Here is a 13,582-nt window from a genome sequence, read left to right as displayed (position 1 = left end):
TCCCAACGTTTCCTATGGTCAATGCCATTTTCTCAAACCCTGCTTCAGGGAGATAGTCCTGTCTGACAGAAAACAAAGCTGGCTTAATTTGACCAAAGAATTTGAATAATGGTCTTCACCAGTTTCGTGGAATGACAGGAAAACAGTACAATTGTCAAAAGTTCAAGACCAAGGGTCTGGAGAGATGGCTCAGCCGCTAAGAACACTTGTTGCTCTCAGACAGGACCTGAGATCAGTCCCCAAGCCTACAGCCATCTACAACTCTCTTGCCAGGGGACCTGATGCTCTCTCCTCAACTCTGCCATCAGGCATGGACCGTACACATACAGATATGTTGGGGGGGGGACCTCATACAGAAAATATATAAGTCTAAATAACAAACAGTTAAGGATGCCCTGAGGCAAAGCAAGCAGAGGTCAGAGGGTAGTCCCTTTGTTCAATGGTAGCTCATGGTGCCCCATCATGGCTCTGAATTAACACAAAATTCCACTCTGGGAAGTTCTTTGCTGTGAAACAGAGTCTCCCTGTAACCCAGGCTGACCTTGAACTTGCTGTGTAGCCAAGGCTAGCCTTGAACTCCTGAAAACGTGTAAACCTGTACATTTACACAGGTGTACACTCTCTCTCTCTCTCTCTCTCTCTCTCTCTCTGTCTCTCTCTCTCAATAAGATTACAAACATTCAGTGGCGCAGAGGACTCACTCTGAAGACCAGCCGTACCTTGAATGTGTTCAGTCTATTCACCCAAAATGTCAGGTGAGCACACTGTGAGGTTGAAGTCAATGCCTTGCGGATGGTGCTGACGCTTTGCGCATCTCTCCCTATGCCTGGGGGAAGTAACTTGACTGATTTTATTTATTTTAAAGTAAAAGATTACTGTCAATGTTACTTTTCAGTGATTTTTCTGTTTGCTGTTGTTGTTTTCTTTTGTTTTGTTTTGGAGAGGGTTTCTCTGTGTAGCTCTGTCAGACAGTGAACTTACTCTGTAGATCTAGACTCTTGAAAGGTGTGGAGCAGGGCTGATTCCAGAGGCACAGGTAGGAACGTTTGAGGAGCCCTTACATTCTGTGTTGTAAGTGGTCGAGGGGGACCCCCTGTTCTTGGAGCTGGTCAGTTCTTTGTTTTGTCACTTGGTGGGCGCTGGTAAAGCCAGATGATGCCTTCATCATGAAGACGCTTCCACACTGTTCTCTCTAACCTGAAGTCATGGTTGATGTAAAAGACAAGCTGTTGCCACGATGTATCATAGTAGTGGTCAGAGAAGCGCTCATGGCCCTCGGTGATGAAGCCATAGGCGCTGACCTGCATAAAAATGGAGGAGAAACTGGGACTGGAGAGGCTGCCTCCTGGGGCACTCTGTCCCTTTATCCTGGTCCTAGCCCTAGGGTTCTGGATGCAGAGCCCTTGGGTGTACATGCTCACTCCTATTCCTATCAGAGGTTTGCAGCCTCACCTTGTCACAGAGATGAAGGGCTGTGAGCAGCAGGAGGGCGCCAGTGGTGGGGCGGTATAATCTCCATTGGGCAGTGTCCAGGGTCTTTGACCTCAGAAACCTGTTCAAAATACCCAGATTCCCAACTGTCAGGAGCCAGCAAAGAATGAGAGGCCCACAGCCTCCCTATGGGCTTCCTACCCTTACCTGTTCTTCATGTAACGGAGAAAGTCTGGGTGCAGCAGCAAGTATTGATCCACGTCCAAGGCGTCCCAGAAGACTTCCTGGGGCTTATGCCTGTGGCCAGAGATGGATCCCTCAGGCCCTGTTCTCTTACCTGGCCCGGTAGAGGCCAAGTTATGTTCACTGTGTGACCACTATCCCATCTCCAAGTGTCACAGAGGCAGTCCCACCTGACTAACCCTTTTGAAGTTAGTCACTTCTCAGTCTGGCAGGGTTTCCAGGGCAGGAGGAGGAAAGGGGTACCTGAACCAGGAAAGGTGGGTTTTTGCCAAGGTCTGATTCAAAAACATAGCTTCCAGCCACTCATAGTCCCGGGTGCCTTCCAGGAAGTGTAGATATCGGACATCCTAAAGACCAAGGACAAGTGGTCCAGGAGAACTGCCTTGAGTAGCCTGGACTGAGGGCAGCCCTCATCTCACTCGAGACTGTCCCGTCTCTCCCATGACCTGAGTGCCTGTTGTGACTGTTCTTGCCCTCCTGTGAACAGAGCTTGGGATGAGCCAGTTTCCATCCACATACAATGTGCTCTTAAGGCTCCCCCCTGTTCAGGGGCTGTGTAGCTGCGCCCATTTGCACTCATTTTTCTCCCCTGCCCAGGCACTGTGTAGCCACGCCCATTCACACTCATTGGTCTCCCCTGTCCAGGGATTGTATGGCCTTGCCTACTCCCCCTTCTCAGCTTCCCCAGAGGAACATGCTGGAAGCCTCGTGTACCCAAACTGAGGATAGACTGGGTCAGGGAGAAGGCAGTGAAGCCATAAAAGGATGTCCGGGTCCCCACATCCTGTTCATATCCTTTAATAATGGCTCCACTCAGTCTGTGTAGAAAGATCAAACCAGATGCTGTGAATGGAGGAGAGACATTTCTGTGGGGATCAATCAGGGGGCAGGAGCTGTAGACACAATCCACTTTCTAGATTAAGATATAGGGACATATCTTAGGGTTTTATAGCTGGGAAGAGACACTGTGACCACTATGCCAACCCTTATGAAGGAAAACATTTAATTGGAGCTGGCTTACAGTTTGAGAGGTTTATTCCATCATCATCATGGTGAGGAATATGGTGGATCACAGGCAAGCATGGTGCTAGAGGAGCTGAGACTGCTTCATCTTGATCCACAGGCCCCAGAAGGAGATGGTGTGCCACACTGGACATAGCTCAAGTGTAGACCTCCAAGCCTACCCTCACAGTGACACACTTCCTCCAACAAGGCCACGCCTACTGCAACAAGGCCACACCCCCTAATCAGGCCACTCCCCATGGGCCAAGCTTTCAACCAAATGAGTCTATAGGGGCCATTCCAATTCAAACCAGCACAGGACACTTATCGGCTCGCCCATTACAGCCCATATCTACAGGCAACAGAGGGAGAACATACCGGAAAACATAGTCATGGCTGTCTATCTCCCGGCCAACATGTGAATTGTTCAGGATGCTCCCGTTGCCCACTACAGCACAGGTGATACACGTGGAGTTCCCACTAGGGAGGAGCTGCTGCTGGCAAACTGGAGGGAAGCGGCTCACCACCTTCTGTACCACTGGAACAGAGCAGGGTTCCATTCAGAGCCCCGGAAATAAGCCAACCCAACAGAGGAAGCCAGCCACCCTGTGCCCTGAAGTAAGCACTCACGAGACTGATTGAGTTCCATGAAGCCAAAGGGAGGAGCAAAGTGCTCTAGACGGTTCCACTCGCTCTGGGTGAAGCGTCCAGAGTCCAGGAACAGAGTGATGTTGAGCAGAAAGATATTCTGTAGCCATGGTGACTTGGAGGCCTTGATCTTCACAGAAGCAGAACAGTTCTATGTGCAGGAAGATATGGAAAGGTCAGGCAATGGGTGGCCCAGGAAAGCATCAGCTAGGGGCTGGGTGGGTTCCATTAGACAGAGACTGAGCTGGGGGATACAGGTTGAAAGTTCCTTCCCCCTACTCTTGCTTTCCCTCTGGACCCCAGGGTCTCCAAGTCTAAGACACTGTGGTCCCAGAACAGGCCCCCTCATCGCCAAAGCAGCCACACCTTGCAATTCTGACAGCCACATGGGCATGCACTGCCCTCTTGGGATGTGACCCTGTCCTGTGTGTATACACAAGCAGGTTTTCAGTATTTCCTCAAGGCAGGGGTGAGAAGGATTAGGGTGGTGTCATGGGCCTGAGGGCTGAAGGACAGTGAAGCATCCTGAGTGGGCTTTCCAGGGATGCCAGTGTCACTGGGAAGGGAGCAGTTGAACAGTAGGCTGTGTCGTCCTGTCTGCTAGTCCCATGACTATAGAATAAGGGATTATGTAGTGGACCCCAGAACTGGCCCCAATTCCTTCTCACAGAATGGTGACCTGCCTCAGGTCTTCTTGAAAGGGGTCGCAGACAAATCCCTTCCAGCCACACCTTTCTGAGTTGTCCAGACCTTACTTAATCCTGGACCTGCCTTCTCCTCCCTGACTTTGGCTGTTATAGGAAGGAAGGATGAAGGATGGGCCAGTATCAAGTGTCAGGCAGAGCTCAGGTGGAAAAGGGCTGCTTGGGGTGGTGGTATAGTGCAGAGTCACAGGGAAGGTCCAGACTCACCGTCTGCAGGCTGCTCATATCCAAGCTATATTCCTCCTCAAAATCCCACCGAGGCTCAGACTTGAAGTCAGAGGCCTTCAGCCTTTGCCTTCTTCCTGTGGTTGGGTGTGGGGAAGAGGCAGGGGATTTGGTAGCCTGGAGCACTTTCTTCTTAGCTGGGACAGCTCCTGAGGCCATTGGTGTCTTCCTTGTTGACAGTGCTCCTGGAGCTCTGGATAGTTTGTCCAGGTGTTCTGGCACAGGCGTCTTTGCAGCAGGCTCTGCCTTGCTCTGAGGATTCTCTGGCCTTATGGTCTCCAACTTCCTCTTCTCCTTCCCCTCTCCTTGCTCTCCTTTGGCTGTCTCTCTCTTCTGATTCTTCAGGTCCTTTGAACTGACAGAGGTAGTCTCCTTGTTGTGAAATCTGGGTGGCAGTGTCATGATGGGTCCTTGGGGTTCGGCCTTTTGTGGCATCTCCTGGGCACTTGAGTCTTTGTTCAGTATGAACTGGTGCCTGCACAGAGAACACCTGATGAAGGTTGGCTGTTCTATAAACCAGTCACAACATCACTAGCAGGCCGAGGAGACAGCTCAGTGAGTGAGAGCGCTTTCTCTGCAAGAATGAGCTTATGGGTTTTCTATCCTCAGCTTCCATATTAAAAAAACAATACACCACAAATCCAGCCAGGCATGTGTCTGCAAGCTCACATGTTTTCCTGTTTTATTCTCCATGTTATTTTATGAGACAGAGTTTCTCACTGAATCTTCTGTTCACTGACTTGAGTAGTGAGGTTGGCCAACCAAACCCCACAGATCCTCTGCCTCTGAACATTAGGATTACAGGCTGGTGCCTGTGTGATCTGAGATTTGAACCCAGGTCCTCATGCTTGTGCACCAATAATTGTACCATCTGCATATGTCTTACACACAAATAGAATAGAACTAAGAAGTCCCATAGTTCTTGGATTCAGATCCTCTCAGTCTCCCATGAGTCTCAGGTTCCTGCGTGCATCCGGGCTTGTTGCCTCCTTAGACTGCTTGCAGAAGTGGCCTCTGGACACCACAGAAATCCTCCTGCCCCCATGATCTTCTGGCATGCCCCTTACTTGCTGAAACTACCCCCTTTCTTCTGTAACGAACGTCCAGCTTAACCTCATTACTAATACCAACAGCAGACCAATGAACACACAAGTCCCTCATGCGCTTTAGCCACATGTCTTGCTCTCTTCTGTTAGACTTTGTATCTCTTGGAAGCTCACCAGAAAGAAGTGGAGTAAACATGGCACCCAGAGCCCAAATCCATGTGCTTTGCAGCCACCAGGATGGTAGGATGTGGGAAACCACATGTGCCGTTGCAGAGTGGCGTAGGCTTCTGCTGGCCACCATGCATAAGTTTGAGCAAACGACCAATGCTTACTTATGCAGTAACGTTTTTCACCAAAACACTGCCTGGCCCGGGCATGATAATGAGGCTCTGCAAAGTACTGAGAGAATAACCAATCAGATGTGAGACATGCAAATGAGGTATGATAATGTGGTACTGAGAGAATAACCAATCAGATGTGAGACATGCAAATGAGGTATGTTAATGAGGTTCTGTGAGATACTGAGAGAAAGTAGCCAATCAGATGAGGAACATGCAAATGAGGTATAGTGCATAACCAATCCGGGTGTGAGACACGCCTCTCCTAGGCCTATATAAGCAGCACCAGTTCTGGGCTCGGGGTCTATTCGCCTCCACAATCAAGCCCTCCCAATAAATGTGTGCAGAAGGATCCTGTTGCAGCATCGTTCTTGCTGGTCGAGTCTGACGCGAGCAAGAATAGGACTCTCATTGACCCTTATGGATCTCATATCCTTCTTTGAGAAGGTGTGCAAACATCTGTCTTGTACAGTTGTAAAGATGAAAGTCACCTACAGAATGATGCCAGTTCTGAATTGATGTGTCATAAAAAAGGGTGTAGCCACGTTCACAATGAGCCTCATAAAGCAACATAAATCTTTGACAGCTCCCGTTCAGCATTTTAAACTTTATTAAAATCTCTCTCTCTGTGTGTTGGTGTAGGTGTATGTGTGTGTGCATGAGCTCTGGTGTGTGCATGTGCTCTGATGTGTGCATGTGCTTTGGTGTGTGCATGTGCTCTGGTGTGTTTATGTGCTCTGGTGTGTTAATATGCTCTTGTGTGTGCATGTGCTCGGTTTGGTTATGTGCTCTTGTGTGTTTATATGCTCTGGTTGTACATGTGCTCTTGTGTGTTTATGTGCTCTGGTGCGTGCATGCCTGTGGAGACCACACCTTGACCTCTGGTGTCTTCCTTAGAAACCATCTTCTGTGCTTTTTGAGATGGAATTTGTCGTTGGCTTAGAGCTTGCTAAGTAAGCTTTCTGGCCATTGATCCCCTAGGATCTCCCTGTCTCTGCACTGGGATTCTGAGCTCTCCCCACCATGCCTGGATTTTCCGTGAGTGCTGGAATTGAACTCAGATCCTCACGCTTGTATGGCAATGACTTGCCGGACTCAGCCATCTCCCCAGTCCCTCCCAAGCTTTCACCCACCCCTATTTTTTGAGTCAGGTTCTAAGTGTGGATGGCTGGCCTCAGACTCAGGCTCCACCAGCCCAGTGCTTGAGGTCATGGCCTGCTCCACTCCACCTGCCTATTGCTATCTGGTTTACTGATCTTACTGCTTCCCTTCTTCTACACCTGCAGCAGCATGGAGACCCCTCCAATCTGTAAAACCTGTAGTCACCTTTGTGCCCCCTCTTCCTCCCACCCCACCACTCCTTAAAAATATCCCTTGAAGTTCCCTTCTCTCTTGTCCCAGATCCTCACAGGCCTCAGTGGCAGAAGCTTCAGCCCCTCCTGCCTGAGTTAACCACTTAGGTAATCTCTCCACCCCTGCCCTTGATTATCACACTGGATGGTCCAAACCCTCAGCTTCTTGAAGCTGCCTTTCTGCCCTAAAGTCCTTTGCTGCCATCCCCTGGCCACACCTTTCTCCTGGGCTGGCAGGGAAGCCCTCCATATTGGGGATGCAACATCCCCATTGGGGGAGGTCCATGGAGTTTCTATGTCAGCCCATTCTCTATAGTCTCCTCCCCTCCTGCAGGCCATTTACTGATCACTCAACCAACCTGCACACTGTCTTTGAAACTTTCCACAGAGCCTCCTACACTCTCTCTCTTCCAGAGACCACCCTCCACAGCAATTGTTCCCTCTGACAATCATTTGAACTTAATTATATTCAGGGTATTGAACATGCTTCAGGTTACAGTCACTTCACCTCCTTAAAACTCATTCTAATTTTGAGTGGTAGTACATGCCTAAAATCCCAGAACTTGGGAGGTTAAGGCAGGAGAATCAATGGGTCTAAGGTTATCCTGGGTTATATAGTGAGACACTGTGTGTCTGCCTATGGTCAGTCTATCTATCTAATTATCTACCTAAAAATCTATTTATCTATAAACATGACTATCTACAAAACTATCTATAAATCTATCTACTTATAAATATATCTATCAATCTAACTATAAATCTATCAACCTATTTATCTATAAATCTATCTAACTCTATAAATCAATCTATCAACCTATTTATCTATAAATCTATCTATGTATCTATCAATCTAGCTATCAACCCATCTATAAATCTATCTACCTAACTACCTATAAATCTATAAACCTAACTATCTATAAATCTATCTATCTATCAATCTATCAGTTAATCTATCTATTATACATTATCTATCTATCTATCTATCTATCTATCTATCTATCTATCCATCCATCCTTCTATCCACTGCCTTCTTCCTTTTTCCAGTGCTGGAATAAAACCCAGGGCCTCATAGATATGAGCCACACCTCGTCCCCAGCCCTTTCTCTTTCTCCAAGCCTTTCTTCAGGTTATATACTTCACATCCTGTTTGCTCTGAGGTTAGGTTGGTTTATTGGATGTCCCAGCTCTTGCTGAAATAGCCTCAACAGTCAATATCAGAGGCTTTTCTGGGGAAACTCCCTAACTCTGGGGAACCCCTGAGTCCTGTTCAGGATCCTGCCCCCCCACTGCTCTGACAATATCATTGTCCACAAACACACATCTGGGAGTGTGCGCTCCACTTCTTGCCTCCTGGTGAAGGAGGTGCTAAGCTCCTGTTCCCCAGCTCCCTAGGCCATGAAGACCTGGGACAGAACAGCGCGGCTCTGTTTCTTTCCATGTGTTACACAATGGTCAGCAGCATTGCCATTCAGCCTTCAGAAGGATCTAGACCGCAATGGGTGCCAAGCTGTTTGCCATACCCCTCCACTCAGGAGCATGTGCCACTGACTGCTGTGGGGACCTGGAATGGTTCTGCTGCAGGCCACTCCCACTAAAACCTTTTTTCTAGCATCCCTGGAGTCCTTCAACCCCCTCCCACATCCCCATGTTGTTCTAGGGATGCCCTGACACTGTGACAGCCATTGTCATCTGAAATGCATGCTTAAAACTGATTTCTCAAATGATATAAATACATAAATAAAGGGGTACAGGCCTGTAATCCTAACAGAGTTTTGCAGATCTCTGGGAGTCTGAGGCTAGCGTGGTTTACATAGCATATTCCAGGACAGCCAGGGATACACAGAGAGACTTCGTCTCAGAGTCCCAACAGGCACAGACACATCTTACTCCTGTAGGAAGAAACCAAACTGAAGCTGTTTTGAAGACAACTGCCATTTTGAATAGGGGTCAAAGGAAGTTATAGTCGCAGGCCCTCCCTGGGTAACTGGCATCCTGTTTGGCAGAAAGAGTCATGGAAATGGGTCCTCTACAACCTGGTTGGCAAGTTGAGACAGGAATTCTTGGCAGATTGCCCCACCAGAATTCACCAACCCAACCAAGGAACCAGGACAAGTGAAGCACAAAGACAAGTTCCTAAGGAAGTCCCCATCTCTAAATCCTGATTGGTGGGATAACTTGGCACAGATGTTTGTAATTTTGGAGCTTAAAACCTCTGTACTATTCAGGCTCAGGGTCACAGTTCAGCTCCTGTGCCTGATCTGCAGCCCTGGCTGATCAGTAGTAGCCTGAATACAATACATTTTTGCCATCTGCTTAAATACTTACTAAAATAGACTTCAAATACTCAGTCAGCTCCTGAGTCTGCGCTGTGGTCGCTCACTGGTCAGTTATTGCTACCCAATTCAAAGAAAGATCTTGCTCTGCTGAGCTCTTGTGCCAGCTTGGGTTGTTTTGGATGAACAAACCGTAACAATACCACAAGCGAAAACAAAGACCTTCTAAATGAATTCTTGAAGGTTAGTGAACCAAAGGACTGAGACATTAGCAGGAGACATCGAGGCAGTTTGCACATTTGTGGAGAGTGTTGAACCAACCTTTCCCTCAACTCACAATCTAATGACCATTAAGGAAAGGCACAGAAATCTTATCTAGATAAGAAAATGTTTCTAAGCCAACGTGGTGGGTAATACTTATAATTGCCACAGTTGGGTGGTAGAGACAGAGGGAATGGAAGTTCAAGGTCACCCTTAGCCATGTAACCTACAGGCGTCAAGCTCAGGGTATGGGATGGAGATGCCTGGGTTTGCGTCCCAGCCGTGTGACAGGCAGGGCAGTGTATTTACTGTTGAGTGACTCATCTTAGCCATCTTGTCTTCCTCATAATGAGGAGTGAGAACCTGGACCTGAGGGATCTAGAACCGGACCCCCTGCACAGAGGGACCACAGAAGGCTCAGCTACAGCGGCAGTGCGGAGTCTGTGCACACCCAGGGCTTAAGGAGTAAAGAGTTAAGGAGACCCCACTTCCTGCTTCACTTCTCTGTTTGTTTTTGTTTTTTTTTTTTGTTTTTTTTTTTTTATCTTAAACTGGTTCTTCTGTCACTCATGCTGGCCTTGAACTTGCCATGTAGTTGACTTTGAATCTGCTCCTGGTCCTGCTGCCTCTGCCTCCCACGTGCTGGGATGTGCCACCATCCTAGTTTGATACCAGGAATCTGACTTTGTTCAAGCTGGGCAAGTGCTCCACCCTCTTGGCCCCCATCAGACCCAACTTCTCTGAACTTTCCTCCCATCTTGTTAGAGAATGGATGTATTGTGTTCAAATGTCAAGAGTGGTAAAAAAAACAAAAACAAAAAATGGAGCCTTTTCACTGAGTCTGTAAACAAAAGGTGTCCCTGCTGGAGATGTGCTGCATAATCTAGAAGTTCTTGTGGAGAAGTCCCGTGGGGCACAGGTTCAGAGGGTTCTCTTCAACCCCACCAGTGGGCAGTCTTGACCTTTCTGACTCTCTTTTCAGGGTGAGGAGGCCTCTGAGACATGGGAAACCCACAGGCTAGGTCTATGCTTTGGGTCTAGGGGTGTAGAGTGTAAGAGCCAGCACTTCTGCTGCCCTACTACTCACCAGCCCATGGGGGTGACTTCCCTTGTGCTGTGTGTGGCCTCTGCAGACTCTGTCCTTGGGGCCCCAACTCCTGCCTGCTTCCCATCCCACCCCCCACCTGCACAAGCCTCCTGGTGTCTCAGGCACCTTGGTCAACAGCGCCAGCTCTTTTCAAGACTCCTGACCTTAACACCCATGGAACCTATAGGTGGCTCCGAGTTCCTCAGGCCTCGCCTCAGGTGCTTCTCCTGGGAGTCACAGGAGTGGCATCTTCTTACCTGGAATCTTTTGCCCTTGGATCCTTAACAACAAAACGCAGAATAAAGAGCAATGCCAACACAGTCAGAAGCAGCAAAGCTTGCCTTTGGGAAAGTCCTCTGCAACATCTCGTCATGGTGGATGGCTGGTCCCTAATAGCATGTATGATGAGAGCAAACTTCTTGAAGCAGCAGTCAGATAGCCTGCTCCTTCAGGTGAGGGCAAGGAAGCCCTGCCCTTTAGCGTGACTCTTAGCTGTTCATGAAAGCACAGGTGAAAATGAGGGGTGGAGTATGCTTTAAGCTAACTTGATGGAAGGAAGAGAAACTCCTACTCAAACAAGTTTTGTTTTTTGTCTCTGAAGCCAAATTCCAGAAGCTATATGACACCATGTATCTGTCATAAACAGCCTTGCTTTTATCTGGTCACTTCCTCTCCCAGCCTCATCCATAAGTAGGAGAAGCAGAGGTTTCCAGCACACTCGGCTGTTCATGGGAGGAACCCCACAAAGTCACCATCGCGGGTGTTAGCCTCTCTGGGGTTGAGACTAGAATGTCACCAGGAAGCAGCACATCTGAGACTTGCTATCATCCAGGATCATTAAAGGCTTTACACAAAGGTTCCTACAGAGGGCTGGGGAGAAGTCTCCATGGGTGAGAACACAGGCTGCTATTGCAGAGGGTTCAGATTCAGTTCCCAGCAGCCACGAGGTAGCCCACAACCATCTATAACTCCATCTCCGGGGGGTCTGCTGCCCTCTGCTGCCCTCCATGCACAGATACACACACACACACACAGTGTGTGTATACATATGTGTGTATATATGTGTGTGTGTGTGTATATATCTATATAATGTGTATACATTATACATATATAGCCATATTTAAAGGTGCTTATGGAACCTGTCCCCAAAGGATCTATAACCAATTGTAACCCCACTGTCATAGTGGAGAAAGCAGCCTTTGTGTACCAGGTGGCTCCAGAGTGCAGAGCACACCGCTGCTGCAGATCCAGTTTGATCGGTCCCAAGATGGCTTTCTCAGCCTCTGCACAGAATGTTCCAAGAAATCATTCATTCTATCTGAATTTAAAGAAGAGAGAAAAGAAGTTTAAGGTCCAGGGTAAGGCCTCAGTGGGTGAGACACTAACTGGGGTGACACCTCAGTGGGTCAAACACTCCCTGCACAGTCATGAGGACCTGAGTTCAAGAGTCCCAACACCTACGCCAAGCCAGTTGTGGTAGCACATGTCTGCATACCCGGTGATTCTGTGCTAAGACTGGAGATAGAGAAAGAAGACTCCAAGAACCTCATAGGCCAGCTAGACTGGTATAAACCAGAAGTGGCCCTGCTTTAGACCAGGTGGGAGATGTGACCCAACACTGGAGGTGGTCTTGGATGCTGTACAGTACAAAACACTCGCGATGCCAAAGGTGTCACTTGGAAGGTGAGGTTCTGACGGTGGATGCCTGGCCTCATTGCTCATTTCTCTCTGCTTTTGTTTCTGTCCCTAAAGCTCTTGGCCTTCATCCACAGCATGCACCAGTGTGTTCCTCAACCACCCTCCTAGGGATGAGAGAGTGCGAGCAGATGCCTAAGAAGCTGGGCTTGCAGGGCAAGGATAGGTTGAAATCTCACAGTGTCTACTGCAGCTCCTGGCACCAGAATAGCAGAACCCATCCCTTTCCAGCGTGTGTGTGTGTGTGTGTGTGTGTGTGTGTATGTGTGTGTGTGTGTGCATGTGAGTGTGTATAAGCATGTGTATGTGCATGTGTGAGTATGTGCGTGTGTGAGTATGTGCATGTGTGTATGGGTATGTGCATGTGTGTGTCTGTTCATGTGTGAGTATGTCATGTGTGTGTATATATTCATGTGTGTATGTGCATGTGTGTGTGTGCATGTGTGAGTATGTGCATGTGTGTGTGTATGTGTATGTGCATGTGTATGCATGTGTGTATGCATATGTTCATGTGTGTGTTCTGTTCTGTGTCTGTCTCTCTATCTCTCTGTCTTCTGTCTGTTTCCATGCAACTCTAGAAGCACTCTCTGAATAGGCCCATGCCTACTCCTTACTCTTGGAGCTGGGCGATGCCCAGTTGGTGAAGTATTTTGCAAGGATAAAGACCTAATTAGTTCAATCCTCAAAAGCCACGTGAAAGAAAACAGGGGCCGGGGTCGGAGGTGGAAGGGGGAAGCACCAGGGGCAGGAACGCTGACTCAGCAGACTAAGGTCCCTGCTGTCAACCCTGGTGGTCCCCAGAATCCAGGTCCAGGTGGAAGGAGAGGACCAACCCCCCAGGGCTGTCCCCTGACACCAGTGCTCCAGCCCAATAGTAATAAAGTCAAATTAAAATCTAAAAGCAGGGCATGGTGATGCATGCTTATAATTCTAGCAATGAGGAGTCAGAGACAGGCAGATCTCTGGGGTTACTGACCAGCACAGCCTACTTGGAGGTAGGAGACCAAAACAGGAATAATGCGCCTTGCAGGTTAAGGGTTCTGTTCGCAGTTAAGACAATTACAAGGAAGTCCCCATTTGTCCCATGTTAAGCTCTTGCAAGTTAAGGTTTCTATTTGTTATTAAGAAAAAGATCTTGTTCCTTAGATCTGATGTCAACTGTTTGCAACCCCATTCACCTGTGTACATGCTAAGGTGTTCCTTCCCTTTCGTTGGATCTAACAATGTATAACAGCCAACTCCCTCCTGTGTACACCTTATCTCTCCTATAAAAGGGA

At 48.3% G+C, this 13,582-nt stretch overlaps 1 protein-coding gene across 2 annotated transcripts; it reads right to left on the bottom strand.

Moving 5' to 3' along the window:
- Window positions 1-882: 882 nt before the first annotated feature.
- Window positions 883-11,163, bottom strand: LOC110287813 (alpha-N-acetylgalactosaminide alpha-2,6-sialyltransferase 1). Of its 2 annotated transcripts, XM_085829208.1 has the most exons (9): window positions 10,868-11,163; window positions 4,236-4,728; window positions 3,307-3,475; window positions 3,055-3,214; window positions 2,356-2,492; window positions 1,918-2,023; window positions 1,639-1,728; window positions 1,453-1,552; window positions 883-1,301 (listed from the first exon to the last, which is right to left on the bottom strand). In XM_085829208.1, exons 1-9 carry the CDS (start codon window positions 10,981-10,983, stop codon window positions 1,110-1,112), a joined length of 1,563 nt encoding a protein of 520 aa, XP_085685334.1. In that variant the 5' UTR covers window positions 10,984-11,163; the 3' UTR covers window positions 883-1,109. The 2 variants fall into 2 exon arrangements, with proteins under 2 accessions (XP_085685334.1, XP_085685333.1); XM_085829207.1 differs by lacking the exons at window positions 1,918-2,023; window positions 2,356-2,492.
- Window positions 11,164-13,582: the final 2,419 nt, after the last annotated feature.

The sequence above is a fragment of the Mus caroli genome, unplaced genomic scaffold, assembly GCF_978045245.1.
Source record: "Mus caroli unplaced genomic scaffold, Mus_caroli_1 scaffold_13, whole genome shotgun sequence".
Classification (NCBI taxonomy): Eukaryota; Metazoa; Chordata; class Mammalia; order Rodentia; family Muridae; genus Mus; species Mus caroli.
Note: the sequence above shows the minus strand (reverse complement) of the source record. Positions and strands in the feature narration are given on the sequence as shown.